Source organism: Halichoerus grypus, chromosome 1, assembly GCF_964656455.1.
Source record: "Halichoerus grypus chromosome 1, mHalGry1.hap1.1, whole genome shotgun sequence".
Classification (NCBI taxonomy): domain Eukaryota; kingdom Metazoa; phylum Chordata; class Mammalia; order Carnivora; family Phocidae; genus Halichoerus; species Halichoerus grypus.
The window spans coordinates 88,969,140-88,996,180 of NC_135712.1; the positions used below are offsets into that span (position 1 = coordinate 88,969,140).

Sequence of the window (27,041 nt, forward strand, 5' to 3'; positions counted from 1 at the left end):
AAAAAATGAGTTAGGCAAATGTCAGATTATTAAGGGATTTGTAAGTAATACTAAGCATTTTGGGCTCTATTTCAGTGGAGAACGTCTTTATGTTAATGAGAACCACTGAAGAGTTTTAAGCATGTATTGATATGATCAAGTTTGTATAAGAAAAAGATCACTTTAACTGTTAAATGAAGGATAGACTGAAAAGAATGAAGATTGAATTAAGATACTTGTATATCTGGAAATATGGTCATTTTACTAAATTAACATATTACTTCCAATTCTTCAAATCTCTCCTATATTGGTTTGTAAATCCATGACCTTGCTACAACCTTAAGGTTTCCAGAAAAGGTAGAATAAATTAGGAACTATGTCTTGATAATCACCTCAAAATACAACTTATATTTTGGTCAAAATATAGATACTTAACACATCCGAGTTAAAGTTGTATTTGATAAAATCAAACACAAATTTCAATTTGTAGTGCAATACATGATGATATTAAAATATTGGCTGTCAGTGGTTTTATAGCCTTGGGTCTTTGATATTGGAAGCCTTATTTTTTACAGTTATGAATGTTTTTTGCTAAGTTGTCTTAAGAATGATTAAAATTAGGTCCCGCCAACAGTTGTCAGCATACCTTAGTGTCTCTGGAATTGAGAATGGGATGGGAAGGTGAAGTGAGCTGGTAAATAAGAGGATTAGTCAAATTAGTTGGGTTGCACTATTGAGGTTGGAAGATGAAAGAAGTGGATTTCGTGTTAATGAAAACTGAACTTCCTCATTACTCTGTATGGTTTCATTGTTTGCGTTCTCTTTTCATCTATCCCAATTATAAAAGCTCTATTTGAATTTTTTCACATCTGCTTAGTCATTTTTACATGATTTTCCTAAACTGCTTTCTCGTCAAAAGCTGTTGAAAGCCTTGGGGTTCAAGAATACATTTGCAAAGAGATTCTCAAAAGCCTTGTTAAGGCAAAAATTATTTTTAATGATACCACAAAGAGAAATGGAGACCTTGCCATTGAATAAACTCAACAATGAACAAATTCTGTTTAAATGACAGATAAAAGGCACTTTGTGGCGGGGTGCCTGGGTGGCTCAGTTGGTTGAGTGTCAGATTGGTTTCGGCTCAGGTCATGGATCCTGGGATCAAGCAACACCCCCACCCCCCACCCCACTCACCCTCCGTGCTCAGCAGGGAGTCTGCTTAAAGACTTATAGATTCTCTCCCTCTGCCCTCCATCCACTCATGCCCTCTCTCTCTCTCTCTCTCTCTCTCTCTCTTAAATAAATAAATAAATAAATAAATAAATAAATAAATAAAATCTTAAAAAAAAGTTATTGGGACGTCTGGGTGGCTCAGTAGGTTAAGTGTCTGCCTTCAGTTCAGGTCATGATCCCAGGGTCCTGGGATCGAGTCCCACATCGGGTTCCCTGCTCAGCAAGGAGTCTGCTTCTCCCTCTCCCTCAGCCTGCAGCTCCCCTTGTTTGTACTCTCTCCCTCTGTCAAATAAATAAAATCTTAAAAAAAAAAAAGTTCTTCATGGTAAATCTGGTTTTTTTTGTTTTCCTTATGTTTACTCACCTTATAGAAATTTAATGATTACTAATACTTATAGTATAGTATAACTTTTATTAAAATATGAAGCAATTTTTTCACACAGATGCATTTTTATTAAAATTCATTATATATGATTAAAAAAATAACATTAAAATGGTTTATATCATGCAAGTGCCATACTAACTTCTGGTGGGTACCAAAGTTGCAGTGATGAATTCTAGGGGAAAAAAAAAAAAAAGACCTTTGGAGTTTTGTTATTATTATTACATCCTTAAAATTTTTATTTATAATTACTATCTTTTAATAAGAGTAACTAAAAAAGTACTCATATATTTTGTTGAAAGGCTAGGCATAGTACTTAATATTTGATCTTCATATTTTAGGGCTAAAATATGTCATAATTTTACATTTATTAAATTTTTAGCTCTTACTAACACACATAAAGATGCCATATGGGTAGAGGTACATATAAGACAAGTGTCCTCAAGACACTTGACTTACATATGGATTTTGTTAGAAGGAGACATTATACTACTCTTAGCCAGAAAACATATGTAAAATATACACAAATTCCTCATGTTTATGTTGTAAATGTTGCCCCATAAGACGTAAAGGGTGTGACTGGCACAACTGTATGCAGTGGTCCCTGATAAAGGAACTCCACACTTGTGTATAAATGAAAAGGTTATGTGAAATTTTAGTTTTCTGGAAATACCCAAGAAAAGAAATTTATTTAATTTTGGGGACTCTTAAGATCTTCCTGAAAACATTAAGAAAGTAAACTACTTCTATATGAATACAGTATATTCTTTATCAAGCTATTTGGATGAATATTCTCAGAAATTGAGTTTTCTCCTTCTACATCTTCCATCAGTAAACATCTCTTTACTCATAATGAAATCGGAATATGGCCTTTGATTTTCACATTTTATTTCCTTTTTTTTTTTTAGGTTTTTTTAAATTATGTTATGTTAATCACCATATGTTGCATCATTAGTTTTTGATGTAGTGTTCCATGATTCATTGTTTGCGTATAACACCCAGTGCTCCATTCAGTACGTGCCCTCTTTAATACCCAACACCAGGCTAACCCATCCCTCCACCCCCTCCCCTCTAGAACCCTCAGTTTGTTTCTCAGAGTCCATAGTCTCTCATGGTTCCTCTCCCCCTCCGATTTCCCTGCCTTCCTTCTTCCCCTCCTGCTCTTCTTCTTTTTTTTAACATATAATTTCTACCACCTCGGTACTTCACCTGCTTTCTATTACTAAGAAAACTTAGTGCTAAAATATCTTTACTGCCACCATTTCAAAACATGGAGGTAAACTTAGCCAGTAAAAAGTACATGAGGACTGGGGAGCTGTTTAGAGAATAAAGTGAAATAAAAAGGGTCACAAATAGAGGTGTTTCATGTTATAGTTCTTAAGATTTCCTGAGGGCTTATTTCTTATATTCATCACTCTGACACATTTTTCTCAATTAAGTGAATATTGTTTTTGTTTTGTTTTGGTTTGGTTTTTTGTGAATCATCTTCAAGAGTAGGGAAAGAATAATTATGTACAATGGAATAAATATGTGAAAATTATGGGTCCAGTTTATTAACTTGCAAAAACTCTTGAAGTCAGTTCACTTTCACTTGACTTAGTGAATACTTTGTGGCAAGTATAATTTTAATTTTACAGATGAATAGATGAATTTGTAGGTGAAGTGATCCTCGTAATGTCATAGGTACAGCCAAGATTTAAGCCCCCAAATGTCTGCTTCAGAGTCCATGCCATTAAGCACTAAGCTCTCCTGCCTTATTGGTTAATTTTGTGGTGCTATTTCCAAATGAAAACAAACAAAGGAGTTCACATAGCTCATAGCTCACTAATATTCTGAAATTCAACCATGTAACCTCTGTTAATAGAATAGCATTCAAAGTTTGAAATTCAAAATACTGTCCATGTACTATATTTTACTTTCTCTTATTGTACTATTATGCTATTTTGAGTATTTGGGGAAACATTTCTATTTCTACTTAACAACTGTATTAATCTATAATCAGTTTATCTAGAATATTCAAATAATTCAAAGAAATGCCTATTATTTAAGAAACTTTTTAAAGTTGTTGAAAATATAATAGTAATACATGTTTATTATAAATTTCTAATAACAGAAATATATACAGAAAAAAAATCTAAACTCTGTATTTCCATCACAGATACATATTCAAAACAAAATGCAATGGAAATATCAATCCTTTATCCCCCACCCCACAAACACAGAAGATTCATTTGAAATTCTCTTACATTAGGGGTAAAAAGGAGAATACATGGTCTCCTTGTGATCTATGCAAAAACTGTTTGACCTATGCAAGTTTCTTAATCTCTTTGTATATCATTTAAAATTAAGAATTTCTTATAGATAATCTTGTTTTTTCTTATAGATAATCTTCAATGATAATGTTTCCTAAGTGAATGAAAAATATAAGATTCTAATATAGATGATAATGTAGTATAACAACTGAAAATCCTTGGCACTGCTTTGGAATAAGAAATTTATATTATAATAGAATACTTTAAAATAAAATACTTAAAGGAAGATAAATTATTACAAATATGCAACCAAATTAAAATTTGGTGAATAAAGAAGATGAATTTTTCATTTCTATAGACATATACGTGGAATGAATTGTAAGAACATAAACAACACAAATAAATAAATGCAGCTTTCTATCAGACACTTGTGTTGCAGTTTACAATAAGTATTTATGTTCACATGGACCTCTAGGTAAATCATAAACAACATGAAGCCTAATGTTTTACAATTAAAATGAAAACTACATTAAAAATCATTATGGGAATCTGATATTAAATTACATAAGCCATGAATTTAAATAGACTAAATGTGTAGAGGTAGGCCTATGAAAAACGGATACTCCATAGATGAAGTATAAAATATAAATAAATATTGTTCCTTTTCTTATCTTAATCTGTAATTTATCTACATAGTATTCTTATAAGTTATTGCTGTGTTACTATGGCTACATTTGTTTTTCTTACACTTTTTTAAACCATAGTTTCCCTCTCCCATGTAAAAGAGTATATTTGAAAGTAAAATATCAATGCTTTACCTTATATCAGATAAATAACCCAAAAGAACTGAATGGATAATTTATAACATCTGGCTTCTATGGACTTAGAATTACAGATGGAATTATCCCATTTCATAGGAGAAACATGATGCATATTGTATGATTTTTCACTCTCCCCAGATATATTTTCTACATTGAAAAAGTAATACTTTAAACTGTTTTGTGGGATAGAGAAGGCAGTACCAGGGATGACATATGATCACAGAAGTAAGCCTCTCAACCCTCAATATTTATCTGATGTCAAATGCAGCAGGTTCAATGCATCATACATTTATGTGATCAAGTAAATTGCTAGAAGCAAATTTGACACTAAGATGATAAACATGGCTATTAACAGAAATCAGGGTCTACGGTAATCAGATCCAATAAGCTAATTAATCTTAGCTCTGTCACAAAGATTCCTTGAGACTGGAATGATAACATAGAGCATAAGCAGCACATCTCAAGCAATTTGGCCTTCCATCTTCTATGTGGTAAACATGAGCTGGACAGGGCCATGGTGACTTAGACTAAAGGCTCTTCTTTTTAGAGTCTATTCTGGGAATATGTATAGGAATGCATTATTAGACTAGTCCCTTTCAGACGTCAGAATTATAAAATTTTCCAAGTAACTTATTGTTATCATAAATAAGATCAATTTTTAAAGTTATAAATGACTTTAAGCAGAAAAGATACGAAACAAATCAACAAATTTATCTGGCTAAATTAATGCTAGAACAGAGGCATTCTTTCCATACTAACCAACATAGTCCAGATACGGATTTTATAGCCAGAGACGCATAGACACTGGTCAACTTCATAAAGGAAAATGGTCCATCTACCTACACAACCCCATTTTTATACTAAAGATTAATACTTCACATAATCTGATTGAAAATATGATAAATACATTTTCTTAGCAAAACAAAAAAAATGGTTCTTTGATTTTTTTAAATAAAGACACATGTTAAATTGATGTATTCCTGGAACAGACTTTTACAAAGTACAGAATTTGCCATAAGTTGAATGAAAAAAATCCAACACCTTATCTTCTACTAGAATGAATTAAATGATTTTATAAATGCTGAGGCATTTTCTTTCAGAAAGGCAGATTTCTTGGTTTCTTAGATCAAAACCATTGTGTGGTCACATTCTGGACCTTCTTATTTTTTGCTTGAACATTTTCTAATCAGGGGCTACAGTAAAAAAGGTAGATATCTAGTATGCAACATATACTAAACAACTCCATACTTTGTAGTGAACTGTCAAAGATTATAATAAATAAATATACATATATACTCATCAAGAAATGCTATATAAAACATTAGATATTCTAAATATTCTAGAAGCAGTCTGGGGCAACCATCTTTGAAAGCCTTTTCTAGTATTTAATCAGCCTTATTTTATAAAATTATTTATGAATAGCCTACATATATTTTGCTACAATTTAAGACCATGTTTTATAGCTTTAGCCTTTACAAAGATTGGAATATTTTATGACACATGAAACTTCTTCATGTGTTTGAAAACATTTTTTTTTAACTTTCTCTTCTCAGCCTTCTTTTCTTCAGATTAAATAATTCCCAGTTAAATAATTCATCACATTTTCCTGACCTACCAATCATTTTGAATCCATTCCTCAATTTCTTCTACCCATTTTAAAATAAAGCAAATCAAACTGAACCTGATACTGTACTAATTAACAATGCTTGGGGCAGATTATTTCTCTACTTTTGCATAACTTTCTCTTGCTAAGATGAATCAAGTTTTTGTTTGTTTTTAATGTTATTTTCCTGATAGCTTCTGGTCTTTGTCTGCTGCCCTGGGCCAGACTATTCATATTCCATTGTAACTGTGAAATTTCTTTGGGATTCTGTGACACTGAAGCAGTAAGAGAATATAATTACATAGGATTCTCATCGGAAACAAACAAACAAAAACAAAACACTGTGTGCCTACTTATTAAGATCTACTTAGCTCAGATATGTATTTTAAAAATGTGTTTTAATAAAACGAAACAGAAAATAAGTCACTGATCATTCTCCAAAAACATTTCTTTTTTTTTTTTAAAGATTTTATTTATTCATTTGACAGAGAGAGCGAGAGAGCACAAGCAGGGAGAACAGTAGAGGGAGAGGGAGAAGCAGGCTTCCCGCCAAGCAGGGAGCCCGATGCGGGGCTCGATCCCAGGACCCTGGGACCAGGACCTGAGCCGAAGGCAGACGCTTAACCATCTGAGCCACCCAGGCTCCAAAAACATTTCTTATAGGCCTAGTTAGTGTAATAAAATAATCTTGTCATTTTCAACTCATTAGTTAGAAACTATTCCTTTCTGTGAGGATTTCGTTAACAGCCAACAAAAATCAGTACAATACTGGAAGATGTTCATAGCAGCCCAGCAGGCCCTTCTCACTTTTCCATTAAACATTCCATGTGCATCCATCAGGTCATTAAAATATTCCACATATCTGTCAACCTTTACCAGGCTATCACATACAAGCACGCACCCTAAAACGATCCTTATGAAAAATTCATAAACATTTTCAAGTTACAAATTCTTCTCATTCAAGATAAGATTTAATGGAAACAGTTTCCTGAAGAAGTTAATGAGAACTCTTCTATAATAATAAACGAACTGAGATATGCAAGTGCCCTATGATTTCACCAGGCACTCTCGTTTGGAATAAATTCAACACCAATTCACGGTCAGTTTTCTTTTGTTTAGGTGCCTAAGGCGATGTCTTCCCAGCTGTCAGTAATCTGATAAAAATATCAAAACTCAGTCAATGTGGATGAAGAGTGATTTAACTGTAATAACCATATCCAACCCACTGGTTGATTTTTACCATACTTTGCAGGGAAAATATCAAGTGATATTTTTTACCCCTTAAATCGGGTCAGATTTGGGACAGTGAAGTTGATAAGTCTGAATCATCTGATTAGTGTGCCTGACTGACAAAGGGCAGATGCTGAAAGACTCTCCACATAAATGGGAAATCTCGTCCAAGTGGAAAGCATGTCTGTAATCACTCAGTCTGCTCTCACTGGAGGTGGGGGAAGCTAAATTAATGCTAGAATATAGGCATTTTCAGGCACCTGTTGAGAATCCTGGTTAAGTCCAATCTCACCTCCCCAACTTTTTATTTAAAAAATTTTTAAGATTTCAATAGAAATGGAAATATAGCAGGACTAATAGTCACATTCTAATCACCTGACTTCTCCAGATGTTATTCTCTCCACATTTGCTTTATCTTTGGTATCTTTCTCATTCTGAACCATTTATAAGTAATCTAAAAATATCTTTTTTAAAAAGATTTATTTATTTATTTATTTGAGAGAGAGGGCATGAGTGGGAGGGGCGGAGGGAGAGGGAGAATCTCAAGCAGACTCTGTGCTGAGCATGGAACCCTACGTAGGGCTGAATCTCATGACCCCAATAACACCACCTTGGCTGAAACCAAGAGTCAAAATCTTGACTGACTGCACTACCCAGGCGCCCCTAAAAACATCTTTTTTAGTTGTAAAGAACCATGATTGAAGTCATAGCGGTGCTAATGTCTGAAAGAAGGCATCTTAAAGTAAAGGTTCTTTCATTAATTCATTTTTTTAAATATTTAATTTATTTATTTGTCAGACAGAGAGAGAGAGAGAGAACAAGCAGGTGGAGTGGCAGGCAGAGGGAGAGGGAAGCAGGCTCCCAGTTGAGCAAGGGACCCTGGGATCATGACCTGAGCTGAAGGCAGACACTTAACTGACTGAGCCACCCAGGTGCCCCAGGAAACTTTAGAAGAAACATAAAAAGCATAAGACTGTTTTGGGTACAGTGACACTAAAAATAAAATTGACATCAATATAAATCAGAGAGTGTTCCATTGTGCTCAAGGAAAATTGATCATAAGGCAGACGCTTAACCGACTGAGCCACCCAGGCGTCCCATCTTTCATTAATTCAGATAAATTAATAAGCTGTGGGGATGAGAGGCACACAAGGTTTAGAGTAATAGCCCTAGCTTTCTTGGCTAATATTAGGCATGACATCAAGTAAACCACTCAAACTTTCAGAGATTTAGTTACTGTAGAGGAGTGACCATTCCTACACATCACAGTGATTTTGTAAAGATTATGAGTGTTTACATGAGATAAGGTTTCTGAAAATTACAGTTACACAGGATATCATTCAGATAACTACATTTTTAAAAATCTCCAGTGAAAATAAGAACTGTTCCTTTACCATGGTTACAACACAACAACAATAATGGACATTTATGGAGCATTTACGAAAGGCCAGGTGATACAAAGACAACACTAGTCTACTGATTTTACAATGAAGAAAATTAAGTCTTAAAGAGGTTAAAGCCTTGAAGACTACTCATAGCAATTAAATGGTAGAACTGGGACTCAAACCCATATAACTGATCAGATTCTACACTTTGGCCATGAGAAATGAGGTAGGAAATTTATTACAAATAGCAAACAAACAACTGATACAAAGACCCCTGAGGTCAAAATAGTGAAGAATTCAAATCTGTCTTTAGCCACCTCTTCCACACCCAGCCCCTCACCCCAGATACAGTCTGCCTACTCTTTTCCTATGCTAAGAATATGAAATTAGTGTTAAACTGATATCAATTACCTTTCAATAAAATCTTTATAAATTATATTATGTATAGTGACATCTTAACAAATTGCCCATTAAGTGTATCCAGTAGTAACTTTTAATTTCTAGCATTTAACTGATATAATTTAGGCTAAAAAGATCTTCCCAAAACCTCTCAAATTACATGAATATGGTCTCATACTCTGCCCATTTGTTAAATGCTATCTGCATACATGTGTTTCCTAGTTTTAGGGCAAAGAGCTTTTTTTTTTTTTTTTTTTTAAAGATTTTATTTATTTATTCATTAGAGACAGAGAGAGAGAGGCAGAGGGAGAAGCAGGCTCCCAAGGAGCAGGGAGCCCGATGTGGGACTCGATCCCAGGACCCTGAGATCATGACCTGAGCCGAAGGCAGACGCCCAACCATCTGAGCCACCCAGGCGCCCCAGGGCAAAGAGCTTTAACATTGTACTTTCTAACCCAACAGAATTTTATTTTTTATTTTTATTTTTTAAAGATTTTATTTATTTATTTGACAGAGAGATAGAGAGCACAGATAGTCAGAGTGGCACGCAGAGGGAGAAGCAGGCTCTCTGCTGAGCAGCGAGCCTGATGCGGGGCTCGATCCCAGGGCCCTGGGATCATGACCTAAGCTGAAGGCAGACGCTTAACCAACTGAGCCACTCAGGCGCCCCCCAACAGAATTTTAAACCACTTCAAATTACTTGTACAACAAAATTCTTTCCTGGCTTATCAGTTCCCTGATCTATATGTGACCTTATTTTATTTTTTTTTATATTCTATTCATTCATTTGAGAGAGACAGAGAGCATGAGTGAGGGAGAGGCAGAGGGAGAGGGAGAAGTAGACTCCCCGCTGAGCAGGGATCCTGACATGGGGCTTGATCCCAGGACCCTGGAAGTCATGACCTGAGCCGAAGGCAAAGGCTTAACCATCTGAGGCACCCAGTTGCCCCACATGACCTTATTTTAAAAAACAGATTGTCTCTGCCTGTTTTGTGATTAAAACACACAAATGATAAAGCTCAGCAAAATAAAAGAAACAAAATCTACATATTTAGTAAGTCATACTAGGAATTTTGTAAAAGCCCAAGGAAAGTATTCGTACATGTTGTACCCATCATTATGTAAAAAATATCATTTGTAGCCATGTTTCACTTCATTATTTCCAGCACAGGTTACTCTGCTATTTTGCCCAGGCCTCTTTGATTCCAGTTTAGCATAAAATACTTTGTCATTTAGCTTTGCTGTCTAAGAATAACAGACAATAAAGAATCCAGAATATTGCAGACAATTTTGAAAATTTTAGAAATTATTTTTTAATGATCCCCTCATTAAATCTTCTGATCCAATCAGACTCATATCCTGTAGCTACCCTTCTCTTTGGTTCACTTCAAAATAGGCTGTTGTAGGTCAAAACATGTTGAAACAATGACTACAAATATTGAAACATATGTATCAGCACACATAATAACACAGGAAGCCAAAGTGGGCTGACTTGCTTCATTTTGTTTACTATTCTAAATTAAAAACAAAAATTTAATCCAGGTACATGTGTGAAAGGTTGAGATAATTTCCTACAGAGTCATAGGCAATTCAGTAAGGAAGGATATGAAATAGAACCATGCTGTGTATCTGTCATACAATAGTAACTTGGGAGGGAAGCTAATTCTATTTTAATCTACTAAATATTAAAAATTTTATTTTTTACCAGTTCTTCTCTTAAGGAATCCTTGAGGTTGTAAAATTTATAAAACTGAAAATAGATATCACCCAAAATATAAGGTGAAGAAAAGTGTTACCATTGTCCTTTTCTTAACAGAATGGAAATTAAATTTTAGATTTTATCACAGATATTTTAATATCTATAATGCCACCACCAAGTTGTACTCCTGTCCAATTTTAGATACGCCACTATTTAAAGACAAAGAAATTGTATTAGAACAGTCATTAGTTTGGGTATTGGAACAATGTCAGGTAAGTACGGCAAGTTACAACCGTAAGGGTTTCTCTCACATTTCATTTGATGACTCATTTTATATATGATGGAGTGTATCCTAACATTGCTTGAAAACTTCTTAGTGTGAGAATTATAAAAGTTTGATGTGGATAATTTATCCACTTAAAAAAAACAAGCCTGCTGGGGTGCCTGGGTGGCTCAGTTGTTAAGCGTCTGCCTTCAGCTCAGGTCATGATCCCAGCGTCCTGGGATCAAGCCCCGCATCGGGCTCCCTGCTTGGCGGGAGGCCTGCTTCTCCCTCTCCCATTCCCCCTGATTGTGTTCCCTTTCTCACTGTCTCTCTCTCTGTCAAATAAATAAATAAAATCTTTAAAAAAAAAAAACCAAAACCAAAACCAAGCCTGCTCTTTACTGATAGGTAGGGATAACAACAACCTAATAGATTTGGATAAAAACAAAAAGAAAACCATAATTGAAAATTTAAGAATAAACATGATCTTTTGAAGAATCTGCTTGATAGCTCTTACTTGATTATGACTACTAGTCCAAATCGAAGTCTGTTATTATACTACATATATTCTCAGATCATAGAGACTCTTATTTTTCTAATTTTCCAATACAAGCTTAATTTAAAATGCAGAATTATTCCAAAATGATTGGAACTGTTAGTGTTGTAAGAGCTTTAAAAGTAGTTGGATGACTATAATATTCAAATAATGTACTTATTATTAATTTAAGAAAATTTATAAGAAATTTATTATGCTAAATGAGATTCCTAGGTATAATCTAAAATTTAATACAAGAGAAAATATACCAAAAACTTACATAAAAATTGAATAAAATTTGGAAATGCAAATCTAGTAAATAAAAGTAACTTTCAATTTACCTGTAATAGGCTTTTTTCAAACTGCACATTATTAAAACCACAAAAGCTTTATTTTTAACTATAATGTACATTAGGCTATAAAACCTTCCCAATAGCTTTTGCATAAACACAGTAAAAATATATTTTCAGTTAAAAAGCAACTTAATGAATATTTATGAGAACAATAAACTTATATGTTAATAATTACTTATTAAAATAATAATTTATTCAGTGTATATTATTTTCAAAGTTCAAGTGAGAATATTTTAAGTTTGTATAGCTAGGCTAATGTTTTATAACTTATTAAAGGTTAATTTGTTATAAAAACAGGAAGTCTATTGAATTCAAAACCAGCTACAATACATTGTGTGGCTATAATTTTAATTACATAAATTTTAGGGAGAGGTTTTGGGGATTTTTTGCTGAACAAATATCCATTTTTTTTTAAATATTTCTTTCCAGAAGTAATTTAACTGTCTCCACATACTTTATAGCAACAGCAAATGAGTAAAATCCAAGCTGCTGACTAGGATTCCTTAGCAATGTGTTCCTCAGCAAGATAATAATTTATTTTTATTAAAAGACAGAGAGAGAAGGAGAGAGCTCAGTGCCAAATAGATGGCAATTAATAATTAGACATCATATGGCTTTTTTAAAACTTTGTTAAGCATAGAGCCAAGGGTTTATTTACTTTTTAATTTTTCAATTTTGTAACACCCTGTATGAAATTTCAGAAATGAAAGGAACTATGCAAAAATCTCTAAGTTAAAGTTAGTTTTAGGATATTCTAAATTCAAATACGTAAGAAAATCTTTAATGCCATAATAATTCCTGGAATAGTCTAAACACTCTACTGAAGTACTGAGCTTTACAAACAAGGCAGGGATTATACAATGTAATGAATAAGATCTTAGATTTTGATTACACAGGATAGTGACCATTAAGGAAATGAAATGCAAATAGAAAATGCGGTAACTGATAAAACATTTTGGTGTGATTAAATAAAATATTGGCTTATTTTCAGTGTTTAGTATGTTTTAGACATTGTGTTGAACACTCATATATATTATTTCAATTAATTTCTATAATAACCTTATGAGTCAGGCAAATTCATTATGTTTTTAGAACCATACATGATACCTCCACTTTCACAATAAATTTAAAATTTGTAGATGTTTATACTACTATTCTATAAATATAATACAGTTTTAATTACCAAAATACTATTTTCATGTTACACAACTCCATCACCTCAAAAAAAGTTTGTGCATAAAAATAAATACTGAAGAATGTAAAAAGTGAAAGTAGGCACTATCCTGTTAACTCATTGTTTATATTCATCCTTAATCAATTTATATTTGTTTTTAACATTCATTCATCCATTAATTTATATGTCTTATTCTAAATTTAAAGAGACAAGTTTAATTTTTTTCCTTTGAGATTCAGATTATGCTACATGGCATCAACATGAGATTCAGATTATGCTACATGGCATCAATTCTTACTGTTAAATTGTGCAAAAGTGCAATCTTGAGAGATAATATTTCTATAATTGATTTATCTAATAAGTGTATTATTGTCTTCAGTTGAATTCTGCAACTTTGAGAGAACTGCCATTTCCTCGTTATTAAATTCATGTTCTTTCCCATTAGATTCTCGGTTTTTAAGGGCTTAATAATAATATGTATCAAGAGTTATGCTTGCTGGGGCGCCTGGGTGGCTCAGTTAAGCGTCTGCCTTCAGCTCTGGTCATGATCCCAGGATCCTGGGATGGAGCCTGCATGGGGCTCCCTGCTCAGTGGGGAGTCTGCTTCTCCCTCTCCTTCCTTCTCATGCTCTCTCACTGTCTCTGTCTCTCTCAAATAAATAAATATTAAAAAAAAGAGTTATGCTTGCATTTTCAAATTTAACGCTCACACAACCTTAAGAGTTGATATTATTTTTATCACCACTGTAGAGAACGTAATTTAAGAGAGAGAGAGAGAGAGAAACAAACAAAACCTCTAAGACCTCAGAGGTGTTAGATAATATTCTAAGGTCACTTAAGCATCAAGAAGAGCCAGGACTTGAGCCTGTATCTACCAGCCTCACATCCTTCCATCTGTATCTACCAGCCTCACATCCTTCCATACTGCGCTTCATGATTTAAAGCAAGTTACCTGTCGAACACAGAGCAAACACAGCAGATTGGAAGGACCGGGACACCTATTTCCAGAGGGGAAAATAAAACTGTCAACCATACACAGGGGGAGAGGGAAAAACTAGAATATTTGAAAGTAGCTCGGGATTACCACAAAGCTATGTATTGCCATAATAGACATCTATAATTGCCAAAAGTTAAAATATGTCTAAAGCTTATTCTTTCAGATTTTAGAGTAATATGTAATATATAAAAATATTTCTGAAATGTGTGACTTTAGGGAATGAACTAGAAGAAATCAGTTGTTTTTTTTCCTTCCCTCCTTCCATCCTTGTCTGTCTCTGGCTTCTGTCTCTCTCTCTCTCTCTTGATTTCTTGCTTTTCTTAATTTATACTATAACTCTTAGTTAGGAGCAACAACATACTTTGCACCCTTTCTTGTGGTGCCAAACTTGTGTGAATACATGGTGATTATTTCTGTTGACCATATTACAACATATATGCAAAAAATCATCTCTTCTGATACATGATGTCACGTGTTTTGATTTTATGATATTAAGATAGTAAATGTAATTAAACTGTATTACCACATAGGTAAAATACAGACAAGACTTCCAAATTATGGGATTCATTCACTATAGACTGAAGACTTGTAGACATACCTTCATTTGGTTTTAAGTCACAAAAAATACTTTAATATTTGGAATACGATCTGAAGCATTCAATTAGTTATTCTTATCCTAAACTCACTTTCTTAAAGTCTGATTGATTACTAAATGGCAGAATGATGACACAGTCCAAAGTTTTTTCATTACAACTTATGATTGAAGTTATATTTCAACAAAAACTACTTAGTTTATAGATATGGTAATATTTGGTCTAAGTCATTTAGAAAAATAAGTAAAGTCAGTCAGTGGAAAATGGAAAGCATTCTGATTTTAAAAACAACAGCAGATTTAGCTTTTAAATACATTAAACCATTGTTTTCTGACTTTGTGTTCTAGTTCTGACCATATTTTCTTTGATCAACGGAGCAGCTCTGGAGTCTTATAATTATAAAATATGGAGCATTGGTCTTTTGTAATTACTTCTGAGAACTGGGTTGGAAGTACCTCATTAAATCAATCAGTGAACAAGTGTACCCTTTCTAAATATCAAGATAGTGTTTGTTTTTTATTTTCGTAAAATACTTTCAAAAATCGTCTTAAGAAAAAAGGAGCAAGTTTGCTTCCATACACAAAACCATATCTAAAAGCACCATACAATGGTGCTGATTTAAATATTTTTTCATCCGAAATATTCATAGAATGCCACATAAATAGATCCACTAGGATCATCAATACCAGGGGAAATTATAATGCACTAAAACTTTCAATAAAAATGGGGGTTTTCAGGGCACCTGGTTGGCTCAGTAGGTTAAGTGGGTTAAGCGTCTGCCCTCAGTTCAGGTCATGATCCCGAGTTTTGGGATGGAGACCTGCATCGGGCTCCCTGCTCAATGGGGAGTCTGGTTCTCCCTCTGCCTCTCCCTCTCCCTCTGCCTCTCTCTCTCAGCCCCTCCCTGCTGCTTCTGCTCTCTTTCTCTCTCTCTCTCTCTCTCGCTTGCTCTCTCTCTCTCAAATAAATAAATAAAATCCTAAAAAAAAGTTATTTTCTTTTTTTTCCTATCTTTCCAGCCTCATTGCCACATCACACATAAGATTATACCAGTGTGCACATGCATCTGCCACACACACATAAAACATACTGTGAATATTTTATCTCTAAAAAATATTGAATACTTTTTTTTTAAATGATTTTATTTACTTATTTGTCAGAGAAAGAGAGCGCAAGCAGGGGGAATGGCAGAGACAGAGGCAGAACATTTATTTATTTTACCTGAACTAGAAGATTTTTTATTGATCATCCTACTGTCCATTTGTTGAATATTGATTGGGAAATCACCCACACCTATAGATATTTCCTCACTAAATCCCCACCTCAACATTTTAAATTTAATTACTTTATAAATTAAGTAAATAGTATGAAGTTTACTTGCTTTCAATAATACTACTCCTTCCTAATCTGTGGGAAACATTCTATTCGGAAGTATAAACACCTAACAGTTGTTTCCTACCTCTCATTTCCCTCCAGCTCTTCTAAGAGGTCTACCTGTGTAAGAATGCTTTATGTATTTAAGTAGTGGTTGGTTAAGTTACACACTGGCCAAACAATACACAATTAATATTAAAATATAAATCTTATTGGATGAATAGATAGGAAAATGGTTCATTTATAGGAAATTACAAAATCATTTGGATTCCTGGATCATTAAAATTCTGATTATAAGGATAAAAATGTAAATAAGAAAAATTTAAAAACCAGTTAATACTTACAGATATATCTTACTATTTAACAATGAGTGCTAGGAATGTGCTGTCTGTTACTCCTTTTATAAAAAAACAACAATAGCATTTGTGGATTTTTATATGTAATATCACCATGCAAAAAAAGGCATAAATATATGCATTCATCTATAATTTCATTGCATACAAATTTAACTCCTGTAAGACATGAGGCTGATGTGTGGTATGGACCTAGACGATGGCCCAGCCTCCATATTTCAGTAGGATTTATATGATTTCTAGTTGTCATGAAGTATACAGTAATTTTTTTATTATTGCTTTTGTGAAAATGGCTCTAAAAAGAAAGCCAAATGCTTTTATTACATTTATAAAATAAATTTCATTCTAGAGTGCTATTCAGCAATTTGGGAATATGTGACGGTCTTAGGATGGGCTTTACTAAGTTTCAGATTGTCACAGAAAAATCTAAGTGGACCCATTATGACATATAATATTCTGTCTTAAAGCTTAAAGACTTAAAGCACTCTCGCATAAAATAAACTGCTAAAATACAAAACTAAAATAAACCCAAAGCCTTTCCTTTAAGGTTTAAGCTTAAGGAACTAGCATAAGTTAGACGTGGAGAACTGGGTTGGCTCTCCCCTGCAGTAACAACGTATGGATGTCAAGACATACATCTAAAAGCCATGTGCCTCTTTCATTGTTTCTGCTACACACTGTAGGGATTTTCTCATCAAACCCTTCATGGAGACTAAATTAACACAGACAGTATTTATGATAAAACTAATGAGATCTCCTCCTTCTTGGCCACAGATTATTTTTCTACTCATTTTAGGAGATAACTTAATATCACAATTAGTTTCCCTTTTTGATCTATCTTAGATGCAGAGAATCCCACCCAAATTTATTTTTGAACTCTGATTTAGTAGCTACTGCACAAGTAAGAAAAGATGAACTTTTCTCTTTATACATTCAGCTGCATGTTCCCAGTCCAGATGCTTATTGAGAATCATGATTAGCAGTTGTGATACATATCAATTGGTTCTCTGCCATTTTCAACCCAGCTGTATCACTATATTACCTCGCTTTCTGGTGTTAGCCCCAGAATATACTTGATAGACCCGTTAAACACACTCAACTGTTAACCATGCTGTACAAACTTATCTAGTCCATGCTTCCTTTTTCTTCACTATGTGAATGTGTATTAATAAATGTATTATCAATGATTCAACCAAAATATCTGGGATAATCTACAGAACACAGAGATGGCTAGAGTGGAATTTCAAAAGTTAAAGAAAGGATTCCTTGTCTCCTTCGCCTAGAAGATAATACTGTTTGTGGCAAGGCTCTTTCTGCATAGATCTCTTTGTTAGATCTACTCATGGGCCTATAAATAAGATGATGAGGGGAAATACACCAGGTTTTTAATAACTGTGTCCTATTCTAGATAAACCACTAATTCATTGCTTCGTAGATATGGCCAAATGGTTTTATAATATAAATATTCCCTGGAGCAGTTAAATATAAAGAAACTTGCTTTAACTCATAATCTACTGGTAAGGATTTTGAGTATTTGACCTATAAATTCTGTTACAAAAGTTTTTGAATGTCTTTACTATGTAACTTGAATTTTTAATCATCCATAATCTCACCAATCCAATTTACATAATTGGTCCCTCCCACAAACAACATTTTAGTCAACGTATATCACTGGAAGACTGAACAAGCAGAATTCAAGTACCAGAAACAATGCTGCTCTGTTTCTCATTGCCCGTTCAGGACATATCTGGAGAGGATCCCCAAAAACCTGGAAGAAGACTTCTTCTGATTATTGGTAATTTTTAAAGTCCTCTAATCAATTTGAGTCATGTGTCTTAAATAATTACAATATGTCATCTTACATCGTGATCAAAACTCTACCCTTGATTTAAAATTTTATCTTCCTGCCCTCCACCACCTCCGGTCTGTTATTGCAGAAGGAGTGAACTCTGTTTCCTTTCTTTCCTTATGCGCTAATGATACTTATCTATAAATTGAATATAATAATGGTCCCTACTTCAATAATATAGTTATTATGAAGACAAATGTGATAGTACATAAAAATGCTTAGAAAAATATCTAGCCCATATTACTAACAATGGGAAAATATAAAGAAGTAGAAATCATCCATAATTCCATTGACCCAATTTATATAATTGGTCCCTAGAGGCTGGAGTAAATAACACTGGAGAGCTGTGAGCCTTTTTGGGTCAAAGGAAGGTGCATCAGAACAAGGGGGTTGGGGGGTGTGGGCAGACAAACCATTTCTTGGCCAGGAGAAATAATCCACTCCCACTAGTCTAGCCCAGACCAAAGAACTACAGATTTGACTAGACCTAAAATCAAGTAGCTTAACAAAAACATGTAATTACTTATACTCTTTTGTTTCACTAGAAAATATACCTAATATAAATTAGTTTTTCTTTTTGGATAGTTTTCAGATCAGTATGAATTTGTGTTACCTCTCTACTACTTCATTCTACCTTTTCAAGAGTCACAATAAACATTAGTGCATTCTCTAGACCAGAAGGACTAGGCAGGCAGCTACTTTGTATTTTCTTAAAGAGCCAATTATAGATACTGTTTCTAGGTCTCTGGCAAATATTGTGTGTATGTATATATAACTGTATCTATCTATAAATATAGAGAGATATAGATATTACACAAATATATAAACACACATATATTTTTCTGCTTCCAGCTCTGAAGACATAGGCCAATCCCAACACAGACACTCCTATTCTGCTCATTTATTAGATGCTGAGCAAAACCATCTCTTACTTTCAGGTTTCTTGGGTGAGTCAGGCACCAGTCTATCATGTCCCCCATACTGCGGAGGACACACATTAAGGCTTCCACATGGTTCCATTGAAGCTCTAATCACTAGGCTTACAATGGAACTTAAAATAAATTTCTCCAGGGGTGCCTGGATGGCTCAGTCAGTTAAGCGTCTGCCTGCAGCTCAGGTCATGATCTCAGGGTCCTGGGATCGAGCCCTGGGCTGGGCTTCCTGCTCAGTAAGGAGTCTGTTTCTCCCTCTCTCCCTGCTCATGCTCACTCTCTCTTTCTCTCTCTCTCTCAATAAATAAAATCTTAAAAAAATAAATTTCTCCAAAATTTATATTCATAAAATCTTCTCCCTGCCCCACCCTCCAAATTTTTATATACCAGATGTAAGAGGCTCAGCAACACTCTAACAAGTTTTTAATTTTTTCCTTTGAAATACTGGTGTTGGATAGTTCATATTGAAAGACACATTCTTGGATATATTAGAGCCTCAGTTAAAAATTCCAATTTATCATCTTGGTTAGCTAGCTAGCTAGCAAATCTATCTACCAATCTACTCTAACTACACATATACACTTACACATTAAAGACTCAGGATGTGAGGTGGGACCGCCTGGGTATAAATCCTGATTGTTTCATTTCACTGTCTGGTCGTCTTTGAGCCAGTCGCTTATTCATTTCCTGCCTTAGTTACCTCTCCTGTAAACTGAAGATAATAATGGTCCCCACCCAACAACATGATTATTGTGAAGATTAATGTGACAATACATTTAAAATAACACTTTGAAAAGTATTTATCCCATATTACTAACATGCTATCTTTAGAAGTAACAATAATACAATCATTATTATGATAATTATTATAAATGTCTACTTTATAACTTGTTTGACTTATGAGGATTTTCACATGCTATTCAATATTCTTTTTTTTTTTTTAAAGATTTTATCCGACAGAGAGAGAGAGAGTGTGCACAAAAGCAGGGGGAGCGGCAGGCAGAGGGAGAAGCAGACTCCCCACTGAGCAGGGACCCCAGCGCAGGACTCGATCCCAGGACCCTGGGATCATGATCTGAGCTGAAGGCAGATGCTTAACCGACTGAGCCACCCAGGCGCTCCTCAGTATTCTTCTTTACATTGTAATTGTATAGTATTCAGCCATACAAATAGCATCATTTTCAATACTAAACTGGACATACATATCATTCCAGAATTTGTCACATCATTGATGATGATGATGTTTATCATCTCTGTTTTTCCCTCTTTATAATATACTGGTTGAACTGGAATTACTGGATCAAAATGTGATTAAGTGATTTAATATACATTGACAAATTACACTGCTAAAAATTAATATCACATTGATACACATATATCATATATCTCAAATATAATGTATTTTTAAGACTACCTTAAAATTCTAGCTAATTATCTATTATCAGAGATTGATTTAAGTATAAGGGCATCCATGGAAGGTAATGAAAAACAGACACAGGATGTTCTCTTGTGTCCTTACAGAGTGTGCAAACAGATTTCTGGAAAATTTTTTGGGCCTGGGAAGCAAAGGTCTTTAAGTGTTAGATGAGGAGAAATCCAATATATCTTAAGAACCAGACAGTTCCAGTGACACAACTCCAGTGACCATTCTTTTTTTTTTTTTTTTTTTAAGATTTATTTATTTATTTTAGAGAGAGATAGTGTGTGTGTGCAAGAGAGAGCGAGGAGAAGGGGAAGAGGGAGAGGGAGTCTTAAGCAGATTCCATGCTGAGCTGGGAGCTCCATGCGGGGCTCAAGCTCACAACCCTGAGATCAGGACCTGAGTGGAAACCAAGAGTCAGATGCTTAACTGACTGTGCCATCCACATGCCCCTGACCATTCTTTTTTAATAGAAAAAGAAAATGAAGTAAGAATAAGCAGTAGTAGCTGTCTATCGTGGTGGCTCATTATGAGATACTTAGATTGAGCTGCTTTAATTATGTAAATGTATCTAGTGGATGAGTGTTAATAAACTTCTATTTAAATAAAATAAATCAAGATTCTGTTTCTACTTAGCATATTATATTTTAATTAAATTCTTGAGTACAGTCGGTAACTGTGAAGTTATACAGTTGACAAAATCAATCACTAAGGAGTGTAAATCTGCTAGATACTGGTCTAACACAAAGCACACAGTAATTAGTCAGTTTTGATAAAAGAAGTTTCACATATGTCATATGTCGTAAGAGGGAACTCTGGTTCTCATTCCTAGCATTCTACATTATAAAGAGTATGCCAATTTTATCAAGGTCCAACAAACTCCAATACCCAGCTTAATGTATCTTCTGTCTTAAGTAATAAGAACATTAATTTTTCTCTTAAAGATTTTAATTTAAAATGTTCTATTTTGGTAAAGTCATCTCTTGTGACATTCTCTGACTCTTTGTGCCTCTCTTTTTCCCTTCTTCTAGGTCTCTCTCTCTTTCTCTCCACTCACAGAGGCATGTAACCCCCCCCCCAAAAAAAAAAAAAAATATATATATATATATATCACCCTACCACCAACAAACAGCATCGGACCAACCTTATAAAGTAATGGCAATTTTCCTAATTTCAGGAGTGCAATCTGATTCGTTGTATTTTTCATTTTTTGAATCCTTTTTAAATCATCTGCATTTCCATAACCCACATCAATGACTTCAGCCTGAAAGAGAAGAGAAAAAGAAAAATACAGCAAACTGTCCATTTAGTATGACAAAATCATTCACAATAATTTGAAATATTCAAAAAAGAACTATTTCTACTCTTACCCTGACCCAATCACTACAGACGTGATCTTCCTATTTCTATTAGGATAAAACAATTCCTCTGGTCACTTAAAAAAATGGTTTAGAGTCACAAACTGAGGGGTGCTAAAGGGGTGATCGGTGGGGCATGGGGTGACTGGGTGATGGGCATTAAGGAGGGCAGTTGATGTAATGAGCACTGGGTGTTATATGCAACTGATGAATCACTAAATTCTATCCCTGAAACTAATAATACACTATATGTTAACTAAATTGAATTTAAATAAAAATATTTTTAAAAAGTTTTAGATTCATTTTTCCTTTGCCCTCTCCCTTCTAAACAAGTTATAGCCTCAATTCATTCCTCTAACAGATGATCGAATTTGGTATATTATATATTTATGTTTCTGGAATTTGAACCATTTTACAAAATATAAGATTAATGTCCTTACAGTTCAACAAAAATCATACCATTCTTAGACTTACAAACAATCCAAAGGCTCTCAATTGTTATCCAGATTAAGTAAAGTCCGTCACACACAGCTGTTCAGGTGCTACATATATTCAGTGTGAGTGACAACCCCGTGGGTCATGCAGGACACTACCTGTACAACTGCCCATGCGCGCCAGTCTGGCGTTCAAGGATTTTAGAACATGAGCCCAGACGACAATTTCTGTCACATTTCCCACTACCTCCTTACAGTTATCTTATATTCTACATCAAATATTTCTTATTCTTAAAAGTCCCCTTTTATTAATGTGAAAATTTTACGCCTTTCTGGAGATTCTAATGAGAATCCTCTATGTAGTTGCCCCTTTCCTTCTCCTTGAAAAGTACCATACTGAGGGTTTTATCAAACACATATTCCTATGATCCAAGATGATTCCTTATTCCTATGATCCAAGATTATTCCTTTTAGGTTTAGTTTCCATAATTTCTATTATTAAAATAGTAATCGTTGGGGTGCCTGGGTGGCTTAGTTGGTTAATCGTCTGACTTGTTTTCAGGTCAGGTCATGATCTCAGGTTTGTGAGATCGAGTCCCATGCCACACTCTGTGCTCAGCGGGGAGTCTGCTTGAAGATTCTCTCTGTCTGTGCCCCCCCACCTCAAAAATAAATAAGTCTTTAAAAAAACAGCAATTGTTATGCTTCCCAATGATAACATGATAATACAGAATGTGTGGTTTAAAACTACAGCATCTACACATTGAGACATTAAGGAGTTAGTGGTGGCAAACAGTGAAAGAATAAAGGTGGAGAATCCAGACCTCTAACTTCCCACCTTTCTCAATTGGAGCTAATTTCTTTGGCCAGTTTCATGCAAAGGGCTTCCATAGAAGGCTCATATGAAGAGAGAATTCTGTTTTTAGAAGCACATGTGAATACCACCAAGACACCGGCAAATCTGTTAGAGGAAACATTTCTGGCATGAAATATTTCCTTAACCATTTCATTCATCTGCATCTGTCAAAACTTTACTGATACAGTAAAGCCCTTTTCAAATGTTACCTTCTTTTGTTGTTGTTGTTGTTTTGTTTTTTTATTTTATTATGTTATGTTAATCACCATACATTACATCATTAGTTTTTGACGTAGTGTTCGATGATTCATTGTCATGGAACAATCAAATGTTACCTTCTGATGAACTGTATTTCCCTGTTGCCCAAGTATGTGACCTTCTCTACTTTGAATCCCACAGTGATTCATTTCTGACTCTCATGAGGACCTCACTGGACTCATCTCTTTATATATATATAAAAATTTTCCTCAGTGAAGGCCCATCACGCACATTTCTCACTCTTCACCCAGATGTCCAGCATATACTGTTATTTCATCGGTCTTAAATTGACACTATTATAGTTTATACGATATCTCTGAAAAGTTAAGCTGTACTTTCAAATGGATTTCTTAAGAAAAGAGACTATGGACTCTGAGAACAAACTGAGGGTTCTAGAGGGGAGAGGGTGGGGGAATGGGTTAGCCTGGTGATGGGTATTAAGGAGGGCATGTATTGAATGGAGCACTGGGTGTTATATACAAACAACGAACCATGGAACACTACAGCAAAAACTAAAAAAGAAAAAAAAGAAAACCTTGTTAAAAGCTCTTCTGTCAGAATGGTTTTGGATAACAATTTTGTTCCTATTAAAATGGGATTTAAAGCAGTGCCTTATTAATATAATTTTTGAGTTTGCTAATACCATTACAATATAAATAACCATGGATTTATGATTTTAAAAGCCTGATTAAATAAATGATCACATAATATTAATAATCATCACACTGGAAAAATGAGAGAATTCATATTATTCATTTAAATTTTTAAGCTACCTACTAATTATGTGTGATTCACTGATATCATCTTAAAACAAGGATATTACTCAATTGGTTATATTAATGAACATATTTTTCACATTTAGGAGAGGCTAGGGGATGATCATGCTGGCTTGAGATGGTGTGAGCTAGACTTTGACTTTTTGTTTGTGTATATACCAGAAAGATGTGAGAGTTACAAAAACACCAGTTTACATTATTGGAAAATAGCAATACCTTGCCTCAATAATGGCAATTTTAATTAAAGAGCTCTTTAATTATCTTTCTTTAAATAGCACATCAATAGATTCAAGCATTTTAACACGTAAGAAGAGGGTTTTTTTTTTCTTTTTTCACAAAGATTGTCCTCAACACAGCATCATTATACCAATTTATTTTGGCTTCTGCATTAAAAATCAATAATTACAGAAATCAGTGTTCTCATGGTTTGACAGGTGATAATAAAAATTTATCTATTGCCTTCAAAAGATGCCTCTGAATCAGGTCCTTCCTGAAAGTCTTTCCTATTTACCTTTACGCAAACTGAAAAATCACAGCTGCAAGAAAGCACATTGAAGTTTTCTAAGACACAAATCAATATACAATGATGATAAAATGTCAAGCCATTTCTTTCCACACATTTTTGTTTCTACAATGAACCTTTCTTATTATACGTATTCTGTCACACTGGACAATCATCCAGTCAACCAACTGAGGTACTATGTTTAATTTATGTCCAAATACCAAGGATTAAGTTACATCTGACTAGTCCCTTTGGAAAGTATCAAATGAGCAGGAACCTATGTACTGGTTGAATTATTCACTGTGTGCACCAGCTTTTCCATTGAGGACTTCCCTGACACATAGGAGGGGGTAAATGAGAGGTGCAAAGTAAAATGGAACTAGTTCTCTTTTGTTTTATTTATTTTTTAATTTAACCTGGGAGAGATATAAAAAAGTCTACACATTATTTTTTATAAAGATTTTATTTATTCATTTGAGAGACAGAGAGAGAGAGAGAGAAAACACAAGCCAGAGGGAGGGGCAGCAGGAGACAGAGAAGCAGACTCCCCGCTGAGCAGGGAGCCCGATGCAGGGCTCGTTCCCAGGACCATGAGATCATGACCTGAGCCGAAGGCAGACGCCTAACCGACTGAGCCACCCAGGCGCCCCAATCTACACATTAATTTTTATTTAAATTCTATTCTTTAATTTTTGACTAAAAACAAGGAACTTAAAACAGTAGCAACAATTGTAACAAAAAAAAAACAAATATTTTATACTTCATTAAAGATTTTAAAGTATTGCAATGACAGCAGAGAGTGTGGTAGCAGCTAAGAGAAAAAGTGGCATGGTTTCAAAATAAACACTAAATATTAAAATACAATTATCTTTTGTGGCAAAATATGTGAGTAGAAGGAATCATAAACCAGATAACGAAAATTCAAAACATTAAAAAGTGTTATTCTGTTATATCAGTTGTTTAATGCTTCTACACAAAAATGGTGAGAATATCCTGAGCAGAAGCAAAAGAAAGGAATAACTAAGATAAATGAATAGAATTGTTATTTCCTGTAGTCAGCTAAATAAAATAAATAGGACAATCATGGAAATAACTAGGTCAGAGAAGAATATCTAGGGCCATCTACCTATGGGTGGTCTGTGCTCCACAGTGACGAACAATCCAGTGCCATGTTTCTCTTCTCTCTTGAGGTAGCAAAAATTATTCATGCTTATGAAAGATGTATGCTTTGAAATTTTTCAGACTTGACATTTTCAACCAAATCAATCACTCTGGATCCTCTTAGCTCTTCTCTAATAGATTCTGAATGTACAGAATGTTTGAAAAGCATTGCTGCTTTGACTAAAACAGTAATTTTCTACTCAGAGTCAGAAATGGTAAGCCCAAGAAGTTCTCATACTGACAAAATACAGTGTCATCAGAAGTACTAGTCACCTAAATACAAGTTGTACTTCAGAAATTTACTACTATCTTATATAATCTAGCTTTGAATCCTCTTCAAATTAGTGCTTATGTCTATTAAAAACTTGTAAAAATCAAAAAGTCCTCCCATGTTTACCTCTGTCTTTTCTAGAAGGCATTAACATGTTAATATTTATGAAGACTTCAAAATTCAGAGACTGCTAGAATTTTATTAGCACTTCTTTTTCAAGTTCACTTAATGGCTTTCCACCACACAGATATTATCATGGAAACCACACTGTACCGAAGCATGAAAAGCAATACTGTTTCCTCCCACTCCTGTGGCAGACATCACTAATCAGTCATCATCTTTTCAAACTCCTTCTCAGGATGGTAATCCAGCTAATGAAGACCAACTAGGGGTTGGCATAAGTAGGGAGCTGTATAAAATAATTAATATTTTAAGGTAAAATAACTTAATATTTAAAAACTATTAATTATTTAAATAATATTTAGCTATTTAAAATCTTTAACAACTGGAACACAAGTACTAATCAGTTAAAATGCACTCCTAACCAATCAGAAGGGATATCAGCTAGTGTGCTAAACTAGTACATCCCAACTGAATCCA

At 34.2% G+C, this 27,041-nt stretch overlaps 1 protein-coding gene across 2 annotated transcripts in view; it reads right to left on the reverse strand.

The window, feature by feature from the left end:
• NAALADL2 (N-acetylated alpha-linked acidic dipeptidase like 2) overlaps nt 1-27,041 on the reverse strand; it is a 1,303,067-nt gene that overhangs the window by 506,993 nt on the left and 769,033 nt on the right. For both annotated transcript variants that reach the window (XM_078069051.1, XM_078069053.1), the window contains one exon: nt 21,970-22,089. In XM_078069051.1, the coding sequence (XP_077925177.1) occupies nt 21,970-22,089 (120 nt within the window). The remainder of the gene's footprint in view (nt 1-21,969; nt 22,090-27,041) is intronic.